General features: G+C 38.6%; 1 protein-coding gene across 11 annotated transcripts in view; it reads left to right on the top strand.

Moving 5' to 3' along the window:
* Positions 1 to 22,224, top strand: part of zc3h13 (zinc finger CCCH-type containing 13) — an 82,499-nt gene that overhangs the window by 18,105 nt on the left and 42,170 nt on the right. For 6 of the 11 annotated variants that reach the window (XM_080204198.1, XM_080204193.1, XM_080204199.1 and 3 more), the window contains 7 exons: positions 2,163 to 2,272; positions 6,726 to 6,837; positions 7,882 to 7,996; positions 11,346 to 11,485; positions 12,580 to 12,731; positions 16,969 to 17,169; positions 21,405 to 21,614. In XM_080204198.1, coding sequence (XP_080060324.1) covers positions 2,163 to 2,272; positions 6,726 to 6,837; positions 7,882 to 7,996; positions 11,346 to 11,485; positions 12,580 to 12,731; positions 16,969 to 17,169; positions 21,405 to 21,614 — 1,040 coding nt within the window. The remainder of the gene's footprint in view (positions 1 to 2,162; positions 2,273 to 6,725; positions 6,838 to 7,881; positions 7,997 to 11,345; positions 11,486 to 12,579; positions 12,732 to 16,968; positions 17,170 to 21,404; positions 21,615 to 22,224) is intronic. The other 5 variants (XM_080204196.1, XM_080204200.1, XM_080204195.1 and 2 more) reach the window with 2 other exon arrangements.

The raw sequence follows: 22,224 nt of genomic DNA, 5'->3' as shown, positions 1-22,224 counted from the left end.
ATTTAAAAGAATACTGCTGATAATCACTTACGTGAAATTTCATTAAATGTGGGGACTAATTATTCATGAATATTTATTCACCACCAAACCGAAATAAGCACTCTCCTTACTTCAGGACTCCCTATATAAATCCTATATTCTAAACAGTAACTTCAGAAAAATTCTAGACAAATTCAAAATTCAGGCTACAATGTTACGTCCATGATATAAAATGCTGGGAATGCTTGGTAGGTCAAGCAATATCTATGCAGAAAACTGCCAAGTTTTCCTTTATGGGTAGACTTCTCTGAGGAAACTGTTCCCTCTACAAATGCTGACTGGCCTGTTGAGTGTTCCCAAGATTTTCTGGTTCTGTTTCAGATTTCTGCAGCATTTTGCTTTTTAATTACATTTTTAAATTTAAGCAATTTATGCATTACACAGAGGTTTCTAAATTACAGTGTGTTATTTGGAAGATTTCCTTTCAGAAGCTCTAATCGATTATAATGTATTCTTTTATTGTAGGTACGAAAGTTTTCCTGATCAGTTTTGAGACCCATAATGTACTTGGTTCATAGCTACATTGAATAGTCAGGATTGAAATAATGTACCTGTGTAACTATATTAGCAAAATGACTTGATCTCTGTGGCTTACTTGAAGTGTTGTAATTCTTACCTGCACAGATGAAAAAGAAGAGCTGAGTTTGGAAACGGGCCTTACTTCTTAGTTTCCAAATGTGACAGAGGTTATGAAAATGAATTTCCCTAGATGGTGCAGCACTCCGAATCAAATTCATTTTATGTTCAAAACAAGAAAAGTGCGGATTACTTAAAGAGATGTGAGGGTGATGACTATGTAGTTGTAAAACTAAGCTTTTAAATCTTAATTCGATGAACTGAAAACATGCCCATATAACTTTAAAACTTTCAGAACCAGGGTGTTTAATGGGCAAACAAGGCTAGCAACTCCTTTGTGTCAACAGATGTATAATAAACAAGTAGAAGAAGCTACTGAACGGTATATTGTAATAAGTCAGCAGATCCTGAGCAGTTTGAGTCTCCATGAACTGACTACTTTGCTAGTTTGTCCAGAATGGCACTTAAAGAGACACCAATGTTAATGATTTGCCCACATCAGCAGCATTTTTAATAGCTTCATGTATTAAAACTAACAAATAATTATCAGAAATAGCTTGAGCTAGAGGAAGGCACGTATCTATCTGGTTTTCATCATCCCTGTATCTAGTTTGTAACATAATAGCATTAGTAGAAAAAAAGGTTTAAAGAGTTATAAATTTTCAGCCCATTTATAATAGTTTCACATCACAGTGCCCAGAACTAGGAATCAACGACGTCAGACAAGCTGCAATGGGAGTGAGGATATTGCAAAACATACAATATTGACATAGCCATGACAGCAGATCTGCTGGTAGGAGTATCTACAAGCAGGACAGGACAGAAAGCCCCTGATATTCTGAATGTTCATAATTAGTTGTGTTCCAAATTGCTGCAAACATCTTGTAAAAGTTTATCCACTTATTCTTGGAGTTACTAATTCATGTGGTAGCAACTTTATTTTTATTGCATAGTCAATGAAACTTGGGAGGTTTTTTCATTGCTTGGACTTGAATTTCTGTTAAAGCTGGGAACCATTTTAGGAAATAGAAAATGGGATTAGGGAGATGAATGAAGTTGAGGTCTGCTATACTCTGGTAACTTTCTATGAATTCTGTACAATGGTCTGCCTATATAGAAACTTAGTTCATAATTTTCTAAATCTTGTCACGGCTTGCATTATCATTTAGCACCAGTGTCAGAAATGTATTTATTATGCCATATACAGTAGCTTGCTGCAGTAATGTTGCTGTATAATTTGAACTATTGGCTTTCTTTTGAATGTTTCTGAGAATTTTATACTCCATTGAACATTTTCAGGTTTTTGTGAATGTTGCATTGTATTGAAAGACACTAACCCATTTTGTAAGCAGTTAACCAAAATATCAGAGGTGAAATCTTTGATTATTTGTAACGAAAGTATGGGTCTTGTAACATAGTTTTCAATGGCAGGTTTTATATAAAAGTTAAAAACTGAACAATCCATGTTCATTACATTGATCCAATCTATTTTTAAAAAACTATTCTCATCAACTGTATAATTTCAAATTCCCTGTATTTTTATCTAGACGCAATGCCGTAATTGGATGAAAACTGGCCTCTGTCCATATGGGAACACCTGTAGGTTTACGCATGGATCCTCACCCAGAGGTAAAGGATATAGTGCCACATACAGAAGGTAAAACATAAATGATTTTTTAAAATTTAAATTATGTTACTGTTTTATAGATTTATAGAATTTTACAGCGCAGAATTTTATGGCCCATCATGTTTACACCAGTTCCCGAAAGAGCTACCCAGCTGGTCCCATTCTGCAGCCCTCTAAATTTATCACTTTCAAATATGTATCTAGATCTCTTTTGAAACCTTCTATGGAATGTGCCTCCACCACTCTCCCAGGCAGAGCATCCCAAATCCCAACAACTGAGTAAAGAAGTTTCTCCTCATCTCAATCATAGCTTTCTTGCTGATCATTGTGAAACTGTGTCCCCTAATCACTGACATACCAACTAGTGGAAACAGAATATCCTTTACCCTGTCAAAATTGTTCATAACATTGAACACCTCAGTAAGGTCACCTCTTAATCTTCTCTACTCCAAGGAGAGTAAGCCCAATTTCTCTAATCTTTCCTTGTATCTAAAATTCCTAATTCCTGGTATAATTCCAGTAAATTTCCTTTGCGCTCTCTTTAGGGCTTTAACATCCTTCCTTAAATAATATGTCCAGAACTGAACACAATACTTCAAATGTGATCTGAAGAATGATTTGTAGAGGTCTAGCATCATTTCCTTACTTTGATACTCTGTGCCTCTATTTATAAACCCAAGGAGCCTATAGACCCTCTTAACTGTTTCAACTTGCCTGGTCACCTTCAGAGAATTATGTACTTGAACCTCAAAGTCCCTCTGCTCCTGTACTGCCATCAAAGTTGTACTATTGAGTCTGTATTGTCATCCCATGTTTCTTCTAAACACATTACCTCACATTTCACTGCATTGAAATTCATCTGTCAGGTATCTGCCCATTTGGCCACCTTGTCAGTGCCCCTCTGAAGTTGCTCGGCATCATCCTCACAATTCATTATTCTCCCTAGCTTAGTATCATCTGTAAATCAAAAACTGTTTTGTAGAACATTGTAGCATGATTTCTTTCAGATCGTCCACTATAATTTATATTTATGATACATTAATACTATTATAACATAACATGCTACAAATTACTAAGAGTAATGCTACAGGAGATCTGTTGTATTTAAATATTTATTTTTAAAAGATATTTTATCTGCCACATGGCCATCCAAAGTTGGCTCAAATTTCATATCTACAAATCAGGAAGATGTCATTTCAATGAGCAAGCAATAGTCAGCAATTAAAAACCTTCCATTTTGAATTTTATAAGGAAAACATGAAAATGGGATGATGGACAACAAAAAGGAGGGAATCAATCAATCTGATACTTAAAATAGTTTTTAAAATGTTTTTGAAAATTATCCTCAACCAGCCAGCAGTAGAAAGGTTACAAAAAAACTTAAAGTATAAAATAAATTTGAAAAAAAAATCATCTTATGAAATTTCCCAACTAGACATTTCTATTTAAGTTTTAACCTCAGTGTTAAACTTGAGATTTCTTACAATCGATGGCCACTAATTGGACTATTTCACCACATGCGTGGCAACATGACTGACTTTGAAGTGGCTTTGTGCTCCTCAAGCCAAATTGCTCTTGACAAGTAAAGGACTGAAACTGTATGAAACATTAAGTTAACTGCAGTTGGAAAAAAAAACTACCTCTTGCCAATCATAAAACGTCTCTCATGCAGTATCACAGTTGCGTTCAGGTATTGCCATCTTTGTACATTGACGGGCTTAAATAGGAGACTGGAATCTGGAAGAGGGAGTAGGAAACCAAGAGCTTGAGAAATGTGGACCAGGAAAGGGATGGGGTTGGGTGTGTTTTTCTTCAGTTTAGTGTATTTTTTGCCTACTAGGTAATATTCAGTTAGTGTTGATTTTAGTTTGTTTGTTGCAGTAAAAGTCTTAAAATGTGAAATCCTCTGCAATTCTTTGCATTGGTCATTGGGAAATTAATATTTGTTTAAAAGTTTTTAGTTTTTATGGGATTGTAAGAAGTCAGAAAGTTTGTGAATGCTAAAGATTTTAAAGAATATCTGGAGATTTCCATGTTAAATTGTAGAAGAAATAGAATCTAAGGGAAGTGAGCATGCATCAATAAGGCTATTTTATTACTTTCTGTGCACCTTATTGAGGTGTTACTTATGTCTGTTATTGCATTCGTTGTACTTTGACGAAGTGCATAATACTGAGGAAGCACAACTATTTCTGCACAAAATAAACATAAAACTCAAGATGCTATAACTTGCAGTTTTGAAATTGAATTTAATATGAAACTAAAACGCTTGTTGCAAATTTTACATGGTAGGAGTCTGATAGGTTTAACGGTGTATTAAAACAAGCAGCTTTTTTCACATTATTTGGGGTCTACCAATTTGAAACTGATGATGTGTCCACATTCATTTCTTTTTTTTCCAATCATGCAGTAATTTTAGAGCGTTACTTTGTATAATGTATTAGTAACAGGAATGGAATCCCCTTTGCCCTCAAGCCCACAAAACAGTGAGAAGAAAACTAGTACCAGCTATGAAATTACATACATGCAACAGATTTGATGAAACAGAAAGTCAGTTCGAAAGAAGTAATAAATTTAGATGAGAATAAGTAAAACTTAAACCAATTCAAGATGAAAGTGAGAGATAACTGACTTGACCCAATATTTGATAAAATTGGACAGCAAGGATAGAATGGAGCAAATGACCAGAGAGAGAAAAGCAATTGCAGTACTCGAAGAATTATCAGAGCTGTATGGGCATCCAACATTGCATATCTATAGGGAAAACACAGGAAAAGGGTGGTAAAGAGAAAGCCTTCTTCAAAGAGAATTGTCAAGAGTGAAGGCCAAGGGTTGTGATATACCAAATCACTTAGCAATTTTTTTTTTACATCTAGCCATGTTAAAACGATTGCTCATCTTAGCTGGAAATAAGCTATTTTTCTAAGTGCTAAAGAAAGGAAAATTTTGTTCAATAAAGTGAAGGAAATGACGTGAAAAGGGAACTCAGTGAACATAAGACAACCTAAGTAGACCATTATTCATGTGATGAATATGACTCTAGTTTTGAATTGTGAAGTTGAGTAAGCTGTATAGATTATCTGTAGCACTCGTTTTGAGGTCTGTATTTATACCACACAATTCCCTTTTAACTCTAATTTGTCCATCATTCAATGGAGAAGTGGCTAGCTCCTCCAATTCAACAATTTCATCGAATGCATTGCTAGGATCCAATCTGCTATTTGGGGAATTGTGGGCCTGAACTAATGAAATAGTTGTTTGTCTCCATACTCTTCCTTGAACATTGCCCTTTGGTTGCGTGGTTGGCCTTCAGGGCATCAGTGAATATGTTCCAAAATAATCTGTTATGTGGGAGTCATCTTGTATATTTCTGAGAGATGTAACAAGGCATCATATAAATCCTGATTCTACGCTTTGTAGCGCCAACTCTGACATTCCCATGCTCATCTTTATCGGGAGAAATGACTGAATGAGCTTAATTATTTTGAAAATACTTTGCGGTATTCTTTATGATGTCACGGTGAAATTGTTGTGACTTCAGAATAGTTATTATGATCTCACAAGGTTATATTTTCTCTGAGGACAGTGAAATTTATGACTAAAATCCCTTGAATGCAGAGTCTGTCTCATAAGTGAAAGGCATATAATTTGCTTCCATTCTTGAGGAGGACTGAAAATCACACTAGTGCCACAGATCAAAATGAATTGTAGGCTTTCAATTTTGCTATTTTCCTAGTTGTTAGTCCAATATGTATATGATAAGTACAGTATAAATATGTGAATATGCAGCTTTAAAAAAAAGGGCTATGATGTAAATTGTGGGTGCAGCAATTTAATTTTCATGCAATGGAGCTTAAACCATGTGAATACACAGGTTTTAAAAAATTGTTGTGGCTTTGATATATGTGGTGGGTGCAGCGTTTTAACTTCCATGCACTGGAGCTTAAAATATGTGAATATGCAGCTTCTGAAATTTGATAGGGCTGTAATATGTATTATGAGCGCAGCAGTCTAATTTTTATGCATTGAAGCTTGAAATGGTCAGCAATATTTTGAGATTTCTTCTTGGTTGATGAGTTATTATTAAGCTTTTTAAGGACAGAATTGCCTTTTTTTAAAACTCAGGCTAAAACAAAATTTGAAACTTCTTCAAGCTAAAAATAGTTAATAGTATTCAATATTTAATGTTAGCTAGTGGAAAATTTAATGACTTCAAACAATTTCCTTGGTCACGCTAAGCGTTCTGTTGCTAAGTTCAAGTTGAGCTTAGTTTTATCAATTATTACCTACATTGTGACTTGCAAATTGGAATTATTATGGTAGTAATTACTTGTAAATATATCATCTGCATGTCTCCAGTGCAGTGGCCGTGCATGCCCTCTCTGTGCTTTAGACCAAAAGACTAGAAATAAGAATCCCTTAAGAAAATTTCTGCTTTGTACCAACAGAGAAAAGTGTGTTACTTTATTTTGTGGGTATATAGATCTCCAGAAAGGCCAACTGGTGATTTACGAGAGAGAATGAAGAACAAAAGGCAAGATGTGGAATCTGAGCCACAGAAGAGAGCCCAGGATGAGTCTTCATCCCCAACAAGGGTGAGAAAGAATCCCATTTCAGAATTTATGGATTTAACTGACAGATATTCCAGTGAAGGTTGACCCTTTTACGTTGGGTTAGGGGCTGATTTTTGTTCCTATATAAAACCATTCAAACCAAATTGTTGAGAATTTTGTGGTGGTAGTGGAACATTTTGGGCTGTAAATCATAAATATTTTCTAAATATTTGTCAGTGTCTATTAATAGTTAATCTGAAGGCTGCTGAAACAAAATTATGTCTGGTCTTTTCAAAGCCAATTTCGAGTAGAATAATCCAATCTCTGATTTTGTTACAATGCAAGCTAGATTTAATTGCATTGAAATTTTGGACTTTGTAATCTATGAAGCTTATAACAACTAAAGCAATTCAAGGTTGTCTCAATATGTTAAAATGTTTGGGAAAGTTGAATAGTAGTGATTTTAAGAAGTCGTGATTGAAATAAGACTTGCCTACAAAGGATGTGCCAGAATTGTATGCTTGTAAATTGATGATGACTACTTGGTATAAATTTTGATGCAAGAGCTAATAAACTTACAAATTAGGAACATGAATAGGCCATTCAGCCCCTTGAGCCTACAGTGCTATTCAATCAGATCATGACTGGTCCGCTGTGGCCTCAACTCCACAATCCACCAACCTCTGATCATCTTCAACCCCATTGTTAATCTACCAACCTTTTTCCTTAAAAATATTCATATACTCTGCCTCCAGTGCACTTCAGGGAAGAGAGTTGCAGAGATTCATGACTTTCCAAGAGGGAAAAATGCCTTCTCATCTCTGTCTTAAATGAGACCCCCTTTATTTTAAACTGTCCCTTAGTTCTAATCTCTTCCACAAAGGGAAACATCCTTTCAGCATCCTGTCAAGTCTCCTCTGGATCTAATGTTTCAATAAGATCACCTCTCAACCTTGGAAGCTCCAATGGTTGCAGGCTCTGAATTTCCAATCTTGTAGCTTTTTCCTTGATAAAGTAAACCAGAGGAAATAACCTGTAATATATGCATCTCTGTGGCAAAATGAAAAATGTTCTCATTTTATTTAGAGGGATACTTCAAGGAGCAGACACAGAGAAAAAGAAGACGCTAACCTGAAAATTACAAAGGAGCGCACTCCAGAAAGTGAGGAAGAGCCGGCTGATTGGGAAGCAGGCAGGGATGGTAAGTGAGACCTAGTTCTCTGATCAAAAAGGATTGGCCTGAGAACATAGCATCTATAAAGTCACTTTCAATGGGAGACCAAGGTTACGGATATAATTATAACCATATATTTTGCAAATATAATAAGAGTTCAAATAAAGTGAGTTGAAAAATCAACCAAACAAAGTTGCTTTCAAGCATTTCAATAACTTTTCTCCATCTGTCTGTTGCTAGTCTGTTCCCTGCCAGAACACTACACGTGTCTGCAGAGTGAGACCAAGGGAGAAGATTGAATAGTGCTTAATGTTACAAATGTTTAATGCTTGGAAATAATTCCTGTCATTTTTTTAAAATTTTGATATCTCACTAAATGGAGTTGTGTGTGTGTGTGTGTGCGCGGACGGGGGCGGGGGGGGGTGAGATTTGTCCTGCTCACCGAAGTGGCTGTGTGATGACTGACTACACAAATCCTGTAGGGCAAAAGGTATAGGGCTAAGGGTCGACATTTTTATAAAGCGATCAGAGGGCAGAGAGGAATCTAGAAGTAAGTGCAATGTTGTTGCTTAACATTGCAATATGAAAGATTTTCTCATACTACAGAAGTGAGAATAACTGAGAAACCTAAAGAATGCCAACAAGGCCAAAACAGAGGAGCAGCAAGAGCACATAACTAATTGAATGCTTCTTTAAAATACCAAAAAAGGTGCAAAAAATATGCATTCCACAACTAGTGATATTTCTAGTAAGATTAACAATTTCAGTGTAATAAGATGAGGTTCTCAAAGAGCTGAATAGCACAGTCCTGAAAATTCTTAAACTGTCATTCTGGTGGTCATGATGGGATTGCATCTACTTGATGCCTTCGATCGCTATATTTCTTTGGCATGGGATCAAGATTTTAAAATAAAATGAATCTTCTTAAGTGCTTCAGTCTGTTTTGCCTGGTGTATACTCTTTAGGGTAGGTTGTGTCCTTTTGGAGGGCCGCATGTTTTATCTTGCTCAATGCTGACCTCCAGTACTACAGCAGGTTGCTACTAAGCCAAGGAAATGTCAACCTGAGGTGTAGGGAGTTGCTGTCGTTCTGGCAGAAGTCACCTCCTCAAGAGTGAGTGGAACAAAATCCCAGATAGATTCAGCATACCCAGGTCCCTGCTCTTCTGTGGTGTGTTCTTCTGAACTACTGCAAATATTTAAGGTCCTAATCCTAAGGAAAGAATGATGTTTATTCAGAAGCAATGGAAGTTGAGAGGTGTGACTTTTATGAAGATGTCAGTTACATACTTGGGCCTCTCTGAATTCTGTATGAGCTGGCCTGGAATCTGTTTAGAACATAGAACATTACAGCGCAGAACAGGCCCTTCGGCCCACGATGTTGCGCCGACCAGCTTTCAAAAAAAAAACAACACTAACCCACTAATCTAAACCAATCCCATTTCGTCCATAAACCTATCCACAGATCTCTTAAACGCCCCCAAACTAGGCGCATTTACAACTGCAGCTGGCAGGACATTCCAGTCCCTCACCACCCTCTGGGTAAAGAACCTACCCCTGACATCAGTCCTATAACTACCCCCCCTTAATTTAAAGCCGTTTAATCATATCACTTGACCAAGCCAAATAATTACAAACCCATCTGATGAAATAATGGTCAAGGCAAAAGAGCTCTGACAAAGAGCCATCCAGACTCGAAACATTGGCTCTATTCTCTCTCCCACAGATGCTGTCAGACCTGCTGAGATTGTCCAGCATTTTCTGTTTAGAACATAGAACATAGAACACTACAGCACAAACAGGCCCTTCGGCCCACGAGTTGTGCCGATCACATCAACACCTACCAACCTACAGACCTATCTATAACCCTCAATCTCATTAAACCCCATATACTCATCCAGAAGTCTTTTAAAAGACCCCAGCGAGTTCGCCTCCACCACCACTGACGGCAGCCGATTCCATTCACTCACCACCCTCTGAGTGAAAAACTTACCCCTAACATCACTTCTGAACCTCCCTCCCCGCACCTTAAATCTGTGTCCTCTCGTAGCAACCATTTCAACCTGGGGAAATAGCCTCTGAGAGTCCACCCTATCTATTCCTCTCAACATTTTGTAAACTTCTATCAGGTTTCTAATAAAATAATGGAATTGGCTGCCGAAGAAAAACTTGAATTCTTCTATATGATTAAAAACACTAAATATCAATTTGCATTCAGAAGGAGAAGTTTTTGATTAATCCTGTTGATTTTTCTGATAAGTATATTCCCAATTGTACTGCAGAAATGCCCTTTCCTGGTGTACCTAAACTGCTGAAAGGTAGTTGTCAAAGTTCCATTCAAATAACTGCTACTTTGACTTAAAATGCTGAGAATTCACATAAACTTTGGGGTGAATAAGAGATTGTTTGCATGGTACCAGTGGTAGAAAGGAGAGTGCCTAAAGGATTAATGTAGGCATGTTTATTTCAAATGTAACAACTTGTGTGGCTTTTGTATTATTCAATCTTGGTCTGAAGTGGAAAAAAAGATTATTGCGAAGAAGTTACATATATAAATGATATCAAACATTGGTGAGCAGTTAAATGAATTATGCCAATGTATAAATAAGACAAAACGAGGAAAATGAATTTAAATTTACAGATATATGCATAAAATGTGCACAAATAAGTCTTCGAGACCATGGAATATTAGTACACTATGCTGTTCTGCAATGATTTGACATGTAACCAGCAGAGCAAGTGGGATGCCAAATTGTATTAGCAACCCAGAAGAATATGAGGCTGAGGGAGTTGTACCTGAGCTGTAACTATTGATTCTTTTGAAACAATGCAGTCCTTATTATAGAATCATAGAATCCTACAGTGCAGAAGGAGGCGATTTGGCCCATTGAGTCTGCACTGACCATGATCCCACCCAGGCCCTATCCCCATAACCCTTTGCATTTACCTTAGCTTGTCTTCCTGATACTAAGGGACAATCTAGCATGGCCAATCCACCTAACCTGCACATCTTTGGACTATGGGAGGAAACCCATGCAGACACAGGGAGAATGTGCAAACTCCACACAGACAGTGACACAACGGGGAATCGAACCTGGGTCCCTGGTGCTGTGAGGCACCAAAGCTGCCCTTATGAATAGTTAAGCTGAGTCAAGGCATTTACCTAGCAAGCACCTTATTATTTTTTACAAGTAAATGGATCACAATTGTCAGGTCATAAATGAGAATCTTCAAAAGCCCATGGGTTTTTTGAAAATATTTTTACAGTTTCATAATTTCAGTATTCCTGACACATTTGGGCGAGGTGGGTGGTGAGATAAATTACATAGTACTTATGAAGCGTGTTCATTTTTCATGATAATATTATGGGTTTACAGATTCTGATAATGGAGATATTAACTATGATTACGATCATGAACTGTCCCTTGAGCTGAAGCGGCAGAAAATACAGCGGGAACTGATGAAACTTGAACAGGAGAACATGGAAAAAAGAGAGGAAATAGTCATCAAGAAGGAGGTTTGTGAGCGAGGATACCTCTTAACTATAATCTTGCAGTAGTAAGATCGTGCTGTGCCAAAGCATTGTAACAATTGAGAGTGTGATATATTTTTCAGTATTTAGAACTAAATAACTTATTTCCACAGCCTGAATTTGAACACTTTTTTTTTAATTGTTCATTTGTGTTAGAAATAGTTTACATTACCACTGCAATGAAGTTACTGTGAAAATCTCTTAGTTACCACATTCTGGTGGCTGTTCAGGTACACTGAGGGAGAATTTAGCATAGCCAGTGCACCTAACCAGCACATCTTTCAGACTATGAGAGGAAAGTGGAGCACACAGAGAAAACCCATGCAGACATGGGGAGAACTTGCAGAATCCGCACAGATTGTGACTCAAGCCGGGAATTGAACCCAGGTCCCTGGCGCTATGAGGCAGCAGTGCTCACCACTGTGCCACCCATGATGTTAGGCATTAGAAACATTTTTACAGCAGTGTTGAATTTTTTATTGTTTGCATTCATAATGATGTAATAATAAGGCATACCATCTGTTTTTGAGCGAGTATTTAAGGATTAATTGAGGGGGAACATGCAATTGTGCAGTTAACTTAACATCAAGACTTGGAAATTTTTATCTTTTGGAAACAGCACTGTTTTCTTCCCCCCCCCCCCATCTTACAAGTCTGTTAAACATATTTGTAACAATATAGAATACACACAGATATAATAGAAATTCCCTAATCTGTCTCCTTGAATGGGAAAGTTGTGAAAGGCAGAGAATTGTTTGTTAAATAGTTGCTTTATAAATGCCATTTCTTATGCATACGGCCTTTTAAAAAAATTCATTGCCAGTAACTGAAGCTCCCAATCTCAAAGTTTATTTAAGTTTTAAACATAGAAGTATGTGTTTGATTTCCTCCTGATGCCTGTTAGCAGTATACAGTTACAACAAATTAACTTTGCAGCTTGGACAATGATGTAGGTTGAGAGAGTACATGTATCACGGACGCTATATGCGTTATTCAGGGAGAGCTCTTAAAAGACTACAACTTCATTTCTTTCACATATTTTATTGTCTTAATCCAGATTTTTAAATTATATGTCCTAGATTTCTCCAGAACCGGTGAGAAGTAAACACTCCCCATCTCCAAGAAAGGCAAGCAAATCTCCTAAACGCAAAACAAGTCCAAAGTTATCTTCATCTGGTAAGAAGGAGAAAAAAGCATCAAGATTTTCCTCTCCTGTAGGAGATCAACAAAGGTGGGTGTGATGGTTTTAAATTGTATTTAAAATATCAATACTCCCTAACCACTGCAAACTGGGGGATGTTATGGTTTGAGGAATTCCTCATTGATCTGAGTCACAATGGGTTTCTAATAATTACCTTTCTTCATATACCAAGTTATTGTTGGAAACTGGGCCAACTTGTATCTCATTCGCATATCTGCAGGAAGGGGCGACATCTATAAATAAAGCAGAAATTTAATAAAAGAAATTCCCTTCTCTAGTCCTAGATGCCACTGTGTCAAATTGTATAAATAAAAACTAGGTTTTGCTACACCATGTGTCGAACTGACTGGTGAAGCACAATCCCTCCCCTGTCTTTTTTCATATAGTCCAAAAGTTAGATAAACTTGAATTTCAAAAAATAGCAGAGGCGGTCCTTGCAAAAAATGTTGTTAACTAGAAATAGGGTCAGCACTGGGCCATGAAAACCTAGACTTCTATCATCTTCAGTATCTGTCATGATGTTGGTGGTTTGTCCATCAGTGTAAATGGTAGCAGCCAGTGCTTCATTGCCAGATTGTGCATTCTCGTGACTAAAGTCTGATTTTTGCAAGAAATATTTCTACATGCCTGGATGTCACTGACTGACTGAAGGCCTGATCTTTCCTCTGTTTCCTGTGGGCTGTCTTCTTTGGCTAGCTGGATTTGACTTTGTTTAAGCTTTGCCACACTACTTTGAATCGTAATTTGGCAATATTTCCTGTCACGAACATCGTGCTTCCATGTGTCTGTTAAGATTTTGCATTTATTTAGGCAGTACTTATCTTTTGAACTGACCACCACATGGCCTTCAGCTCACTCTAAACTACCTCCATATCTAGTCTAAGAGATGGCTTTCAGAATAGGGGGATAGCCCACTTCAGCTGTGCTTGTAACATCATTGCTTCTGTGCCTGACATATCTACTCCTCTGAACATCTCAGTGATCTTGTGCCACTTTTGAATTTTCATGATCCATCTGAAATAACCTAGATGAAGATGGTTGAGTTTTCTGATGTGGCAACTCTTTAAGTGACCCAGCTGTTACGCACGTGTAGTCAGGATGTTACAGCTGTTGCTTTGTAGACCTTAAGTTTTCAGATCAGTTTAATGCTCCCTTCATTTCATAACCTTACAGAACCTTGCAAAAGCATTGCTGGCTTTAAATGATCTATAGTTCCCCCCATCGCTTTGGTATACATTTCTTCCTTGATAGGTTCATCTATCCAATTTAGTTCAAATGACATGTGTTTTTCATTGATGTAGGGCTTTTCAGAGGTAGGCTAGTATAAAACTTCCATCTGCTTCAGATTGATGGTGAGGTCAGTTTTGTTCAAATACTTAAGAAGTGGTCCACACTAACTCGGGCCGTCTTCTGCACAGTCACCAGCTATAGAACCATAGAACCCTACGGTGCAGAAACAGGCCCATCGAGTCTGCACTGACCACAATCTCACCCAGGCCCTATCCCCATACCTGTACACATTTACCCGCTAATCCCTCTAACCTACACATCCCAGGACACTAAGGGGCAATTTTAGCATGGCCAATCAACCTAACCCTCACATCTTTGGGTTGTGGGAGGAAATCAGAGCACCCGGAGGAAACCCACACAGACATGAGGAGAATGTGCAAACTTCACACCGACAGTGACCCAAGCCGGGATTCGAACGCAGGTCCCTGGAGCTGTGAAGCAGCAGTGCTAACCACTGTGCTACCATCTGCAAACAAAAATGAACTTGCTTGACTATTGATGTTGTACCTGTTAATTCTCAGATACTTTCGACCTGTTTACTTACTCAAAAATTTTATCCCAATGTTCTTATTTGCAAGGTGGACAAAGGACAAACACAAGTAAAGGTTCAATTATTAACCCTTAAATTACCCACTTAAAACAAGAGCATACCCCAGATTCAAGTATGCTACTGCAGGCCCGATTCTTTGAGTCTCTCTGATCCATCATCATGAAGATGAGTCTCGATAGCAGCTTCTTCCTTCTCTAGTCAGTCTTACGGATGGTCAGTATTGCCTCCCTTGTTGGGACTTCGCTGCTGGTGTGTCTGAGATGCCCTCTGCCTGCCTGCCTTTCTGGAAACTTCTCTGGCTTCTGGCCAATGTGGTCCTGAGAGGGTGTCCCAATGCCCAGTGGGTTTCTTGATGTCTGCCTGACAGAACACTGGTTTTCTTACATGTAACCTGTTGCCACGTAAGATAACTGCAAGAACTTGAGGTGCGATGATCTCCTGCTGGGTCTCAATAGAGTGCAATGATCTTTGATGGATGATTGATGGGCCAGACCCACATATGTTTCTGTGTTTTTGCATATTTGACTTCAGTCAAGTCTGGTCTGCCCGAGGTTTAGCTGTGTTTTTATTTTAAGACGCCCAATTTTTAAATCTAGGATATCCAATTTAATCAGCCTTAAAACTAGACCCTGATTATATTACCACACAGATATATTGTAGTTGTTGGGGACAGCTGTAAATTGTGCCATAGTTATCTTCATAAGTATTTGATAATTAATCTGCTAAACCTGGTTTATGTTTATCAGAGATTGCAATAAAGAACACACACACACACACACACACACCCGCTAGTTGGCTAATTGGGTTAGAAGGCTGCGGTTAATATCATAGCAGAGCGGCCTGGATTGTAAATGCAGTATTCAACTCTCTATCATTGTAGTGGCTGCATTTCCTGCGATCGTACCATTAAGTATACAATTCCTGATTTGGTTCCCTGAGAGGCATTGCGATAGTTTTGAGGGAAGGTCATTCGTCAACGCTGTTTTCCTTGCAGGTGCTGCCTGATCCACTGAATTTTTCCAACTTTTTTATTATTTTAACCATTGACAGGTGCCCAGTCATTCCTTCTCTGAACTCTTTTTTTCATATGCTCTTTAGTAATCTGCCCCCTCCATAGCACATTCCACATCGCAGTATGCTGCCCTTTGTCTCTCTCATCCTAAGCCCTGTCCTGTCTCCACAAATCCCCAGCCTTCACCTAAATATAGCAGTTATTTTTGCCTATGGTGTAACAATTGGAATAGCAGACTCTTGGACTGGATCAGCAATATTTACTGATCAAAAATGCAAATGGCCTCCTTTGTGTCTCAAAAGGGAAAACTATGTTCTATAAATGGTTAAGAAAGACCTGGAAAGTAAATAGTGAGATTCCTTTTTTTAAGGAAGAAAGTTGTTTATCGATGGCACGTTGTTACCAGTGCTGCCTCACGGTACCAGGGACTCAGGTTCAATTCTGGCTTGGGTGACTGTCTGTGTGGAGTTTGCACATTCTTCCCATATCTGTGTGGGCTTCTTCTGGGTGCTCCGGTTTCCTCCCACAGCCTGAAAGACGTGTTGGTTAGATACATTGACCATGCTAAACTCACCCACAGGCACTGGATTGTGGTGACTAGATTTTCACAGTAACTTTATTGCAGTGTTAATGTAAGTCTACTTGCGACACTAATAAATAAGTTTTAAAACTTTATGAGCACCTTTCATGAGCACAGGACCTTTCAGCCAATGAAATAATTTTTGAAATGTAATCACTATTTTCTTTTAGGTTTTCTTCTGCTGTTGGCTAAAAGATGAATATTAGCGAGGGCACTGAGGATAATTTCCCTGCTCTTGGCAATAGTGTCGTGGGATATTTTACTTCCAATTGGGAGGGCAGATAGGATCACAGTTTGCCATTCCATTTGAAATAAATCACCTCTGACAGTGCAGCATTGTCTCAATGCCAGAGTCAGTTTTGATTTTTCTGCTCCATTTTGCTGTGGGATTGGAGTCACACATGGGCCAGACTGGGCAAGGTTAGCAGATTTCCTTTGCTTCGGATAGATTCTCACACAATCCTGTGATCATGGTTACCATTACTGACGCTAGCATTTTTTTCAAATTTATTTAATTAACTGAATTTAAGTTCTCCAGCTGCCTTGGTGAGTTTTGGGCTTATGTCTCTCCACTGTTGGCCCAGATTTCTGGATTGCCATTCTTAATACTTAGCCGCTATGCAACTGTACCATGTAGGGTTTCAGTAGATATTACAATGTGCATTTGGACAAGATCTTTTAAAGATCTCTGTATTTCCACCCAGTGTACTTATTCCCTATTTGAAATACTGCTTGAATCTTTGAAGCTGGCAACTTGCTAATAAGACTGTTGTGCTTCTGTTATTTCATCCAAGTGAAGGCCTTTGTTCTAATGATGTACTATCTTCCTTTCCAGAAGATCTTCGAAAGTACAGCAGGGTAAAAAGAAAGGGCCTCGTACACCAAGCCCACCACCCCCGATTCATGAAGAGATTCCAGTAACTAAAAAGCATAAAGAAAAACTAAGGACAAAGGAGAGAACTGAAGAGAAAACCCGCGAGAGTAGAGAAAAAGGAAGGGATGTAGAAAGACATAAAGAGAAAAAAGAAAAACGCAGGTAAGTGATACTGGCTTGATTTAACTTAATCTTATTTTGAATTATTTCCTTTTCTTTCAAAATACTTAAAATATTTAACCATCTCTCATTGCTAATCCTTGCATTGGCTATAGACAAGTTACTTCAGAGATGGTATCTTAGTTGTAATTATTATCACAGGCCTCTTATAGTATTAACTTCAGTTCATTATTTAGTGCTATTTGCAAAGGTACCACCAACCATGGTGGGCAGGTCAACAAAAAGTAGGACTTAAATTAGCATAATGAAGTTTTATGCTCATAGATATAAAGGTTCTTTTCCCAGCAAAAGTTTTTTATATTTAGTGTTGATGAATACTGCAATATATTTTTTCAAATATGTCCCAAAAGTCTGTCTTCCTAATTACATTTGGCCTTGATGTGAAATAGATGTGCCCTGTGTACCTCATTTAAATGGCAGTTAAGTGTCTCTTAGTGGGGTTTTCGCATTATAAGGACTTAAATTAAGCAAATTCGTCCGTTCTAAACCTTGCAGTCGGAACACTGCCGATACATTTGTGTTGAAAACATATCCAGAAACTAAGCATCCTTGCATTGATTAAATATTGCTTTAGAACCCTTCCCTTTAAATAGTCCCATGTGATAATACATGTAATGTAATAATTTGCTCTAATTATCAAGTTGATATTTAGAAGATCATTTCCATTGCCCATTGAACATTAGGGTTGTTTCTCAGAGAGTTTCTTTTTCTATTTAAGTGCTTGTTAATCCAAGACAGTTTTTGACCCTGCACAATGTAAGATTAAAGTAATCAGAAAATTGTTGTAAGGTGTGGATTTTGCAACCATCTTGCACAGCATCTAACTTCTATTCAGCTATTTGAATGAGCTCTCAGAAATTTATCATTTTCACCTTTTATCTTTGAACTAAATTCAAGTACATCAGAAAACAAAATAATATTCTGTTTTTTTGAATATCACAGCTGTACTGTGGGAGGTCACCTCAGAGGGCTCATACAGTGAGGCAATATGGATAGAGCTCAGGAACAGAAAGGGTGTAGTCACAATGTTGGGGGTTTACTATAGGCCACCCAACTGCCGGTGGGAGATAAAGGAACAGATGTGTAGGCAGATTTTGGCAAGATGTAAGAGTAACAGGGTTGTTGTGCTGGCAGATTTTAACTTCCCCTATATTGATTGGGACTCACTTAGTGCTAGGGGCATGGATGGGACAAAGTTTGTAAAGAGCATCCAGGAGGGCTTCTTGAAACAGTATGTTGATAGTCCAACTAAGTAAGGGGCCATACTGGACCTGATATTGGGGAATGAGCCCAGCCAGGTATTGATGTTTCAGTAGGGGAGCAGTTCAGGAACAATGACCACAATTCAGTAAGCTTTAAGGTATTGATGGATAAAGATAAGTGTAGTCCTCAAGTTAAGGTGCTAAATTGGGGGAAGGCTAATTACAACAATATTCGGCAGGAACTGAAGAATGTAGATTGGGAGCAGATGTTTGAGGGCGAATTAACATCTGGCATGCGGGAGGCTTTCAAGTGTAAGTTGATAGTGATTCAGGACTGGCAATTCCTGAAGGATAAGTATGGCAAGTTTTTGGAACCTTGGATAGTGAAGAGTATTGTGAGCCTAGTCAAAGAGAAAAAGGAAGCATTTGTCAAAGCTAGGAGGCTGGGAACACAAGAAGCAAGTGTGGAATATAAAAAAAGTAGGAAGAAACTTAACCAAGGAGTAAGGAGGGCTAAAAGGGGTCACAAAAAAGCATTGGCCAGCAGAATTAAGGAAAACCCCAGGCTTTTTATACATAAATAAAGAGCAAGACGGCAGCCAGGGAGGTCCACTCAAGGACAAGGGAGGGAATCTGTGCATGGAGCCAGAGGAAATGGACGAGGTATTAAATGAGTACTTTGCGTCATTATTCACCAAACCGAAGGACTTGGCGGATGATGATTCTGGGAAAGGGTATGTAGATAGTTTGAGTCATGTTGCAATTAAAAAGGAGGAGGTATTGGGGCTCTTGAGAAAAATTAAGGTAGACAAGTCCCCAGGGCGTGATGGCATATACCCCAGAATACTGAGATAGGCAAGGGAGGAAATTGCTGGGGCCTTGAGACAAATTTTTGTATCCTCACTGGCTACAGGGGAGGAGGTCCCAGAGGACTGGAGAATAGCCAGTGTTGTTCCTTTGTTTAAGAAGGATAGCAAGAATAATCCAGGTAATTACAGGCCGATGAGCCTTACGTCAGTGGTAGGGAAATTATTGGAGAGCATTCTTCAAGACAGGATTTATTCCCACTTGGAAATAAGTGGACATAGTAGTGAGAGGCAACATGGTTTTGTGAAGGGGAGGTCATGTCTCACTAACTTGATCGAGTTTTTCGAGGAAGTGACGAGGATGATTGCTGAGGGTAGGGCAGTGATGTTGTCTACATGGATTTCAGTAAGGCCTTTGACAAGGTCCTTCAAGGCAGACTGGTGCGGAAGGTGAAGTTGCATGGGATGAGAGGTGAGCTGGCAAGGTGGATACAAAACTGGCTTGGCCAAAGAAGACAGAGGGTAGCAGTGGAAGGGTGTGTTTCTGAATGGAGGGCTGTGACAAGTGGCATTCCTCAGGGATAAGTGCTGGGACCTTTGCTATTCGTAATATATATAAATGATTTGGAGGAAAATGTAACTGGTTTGATTAGTAAGTTTGCAGATGACACAAATGTTGGTGAATTTGTGGATAGCGGTGAGGACCATCAGAGGATATAGCATAATACAAATTGGTTGGAGACTTGGGCGGAGAGATGGCAGATGGAGTATAATCCGGACAAATAAGATATTTGGGATAGATAAATTTTTGAGCAGTAAAGGAATTAAGCGTTATGATGATTGGGCGGTTAAGTGGAGCTGAGTCCACAAAAAGATCAACCATGATCTTATTGAATGGCGGAGCAGGCTCGAGGGGTCAGATAGCCTACTCCTGCTCCTAGTTCTTATTTCTTATTCTTATGTAAATATGAGGTAATGCATTTTGGATGTCCAATACAGATAGGAAATGTACAATAAATGGCAGAACTCTTAAGAGTATTGATAGGCAGAGGGATCTGGGTGTACAGGTACACAGGTCATTGAAAGTGGCAATGCAGGTGAAGAAGGCAGTCAGGAATGCATATAGCATACGTACCTGTGTCAGCCAGGTCATTGAGTTTAAAAATTGGCAAGTCATGTTGCAGCTTTACAGAACTTTAATTAGACTGCACTTGGAATATAGTGTTTAATTCGGTTTGCCACATTACCAGAAGGATTTGGAGGCTTTGGGGAGGGTACAGAAAAGATTTACCAGGATGTTGGCTGGTATGGAGGGCATTAGCTATGAGGAGAGGACAAGGTTTAAAGGAGATATACGAGGCAGATTTTTTAGACAGACGTTGGTAAGTGCCTGGAACTTATTGCCGGGGAAGGTAGTGGAAGTGGACATGGTAGTGACTTTTAAGGGGTATCTTGATAAATACATAAAAAGGATGGGAATACAGGGATATGGTCCCCGGAAGGGTAGGGGGCCTTAGTTAATTCGGGAAGCATGGTCAGTGCAGGCTTGGAGGGCCGAAGGGCCTGTTGCTGTGCTGTAATTTCCTGTGTTCTTTTTAATGGTTGGATAGAATACGAAGTGAAATGTGCAAGAAATTCGCAGTGCTGTTTAAATTGTCATGTCAACACAAAAATATTGTCAAAATTAATAAATTTGGCTATCATGTCATCTGAAAATTCAAGGTACTTTTTTCTCCCGTTCAATCAGTATGACCTAGCAGGGTAAAAGCAAATTACTGTGGACACTGGAATCTGAAACACAAACAGGAAATGCTGGAAAATCTCAGCAGGTCTGATAGCATCTGTGGAGAGAGAACAGAGCTAACGTATCGAATCTGGATGACAGCGTGGCCTACCAGGGAGTAGCAACTCCCACTGAAAATGCAAACATTTTCTCTCTCCCAACAAGTTCATCCATTCACAGGATAACAATTGGACAAAAAAGTTACATTTGTCTTCAGCAAATCCAATTGTGAAGTTGTTCTTCCTACGAATGTCATCAATTAAGTAGTTTTTCTGCTTAGGTTTTTGCTCTGTCTGATATGGAGCAAGCTTGCAAATTCTGAATGTTTTAGGTGATGTACGGCTTCTGTCGCAGTTGGCAGATAAAGTGAAAAACGTTATGCAATAGACCATTGCAGGTTAGATATCTACTTTGTTCAACTTTCAGGGATCACTCTGATAGCCTTCATAGACAGAAGAGGTCTATAAGCCCCGAGGAACAGTCTGGCAGCACCTCCTCTCGTTCCAGAGAATATTCCCCACCAGCAGCAAGGAGAAAATCCATCTCTCCAGCTCCACCTAAGTCAACTTCATCTTCCTCTTCTCGGAAACATTCCTTTTCCCCACGTCACAGGTATAGAATCCTCAAAAGAGGCAGGTAAAGACAACGGTTTCAGGGGAATAGAATATCTTTAAATATTTTAAAGGAGTGAAATGCATATGTGCACGCCGTTTAGTAAATTGCAAGTTTTTTTTGTGAATGACTATTGTCTATAAAACATACATTGTGAAAGCATGAATGTATTATGTATGCAATAGTATAATGATATTTAGCAGGATCGAACTTAAACCTGAGTTGCAGTTCACAGTAATTAGAGATGTTTCACTTGTTTGTTGTGTCTGGATGCAACAACCAAAGCAGTTTCTAATTAGTTCTGCTGTACAAAACAACAATGTTTTTGCTGAAAGAAGGAAGGTTTCCTCCAGCTGAAATGGTTTTTCTATATTGATGCAAAAAATTTGCCAAGTGCTTTATATTAAAAACCCAGGCATAATTTTACCCCGCAAAAGTTGGAAGAATGATCATTTTAACTTTGAAGTGAATATACTTGGAATTTTTGAAGCTATGCTGAGATGAAGGTGAAGGTTCTTTTTGTTAAATTTGTAAGACTTTACAAACTTTTTCCTGGGTCACTTTTTGTGTCTAAGAAGCCAAGAGGTGAAGGACAGCAGTACAGCCAGGTAATGTTTTGTGTTTCCCTTCTCCC

This window comes from Carcharhinus amblyrhynchos, chromosome 15 (assembly GCF_965287045.1).
Source record: "Carcharhinus amblyrhynchos chromosome 15, sCarAmb.v2.hapA, whole genome shotgun sequence".
Classification (NCBI taxonomy): Eukaryota; Metazoa; Chordata; class Chondrichthyes; order Carcharhiniformes; family Carcharhinidae; genus Carcharhinus; species Carcharhinus amblyrhynchos.
Note: the sequence above shows the minus strand (reverse complement) of the source record. Positions and strands in the feature narration are given on the sequence as shown.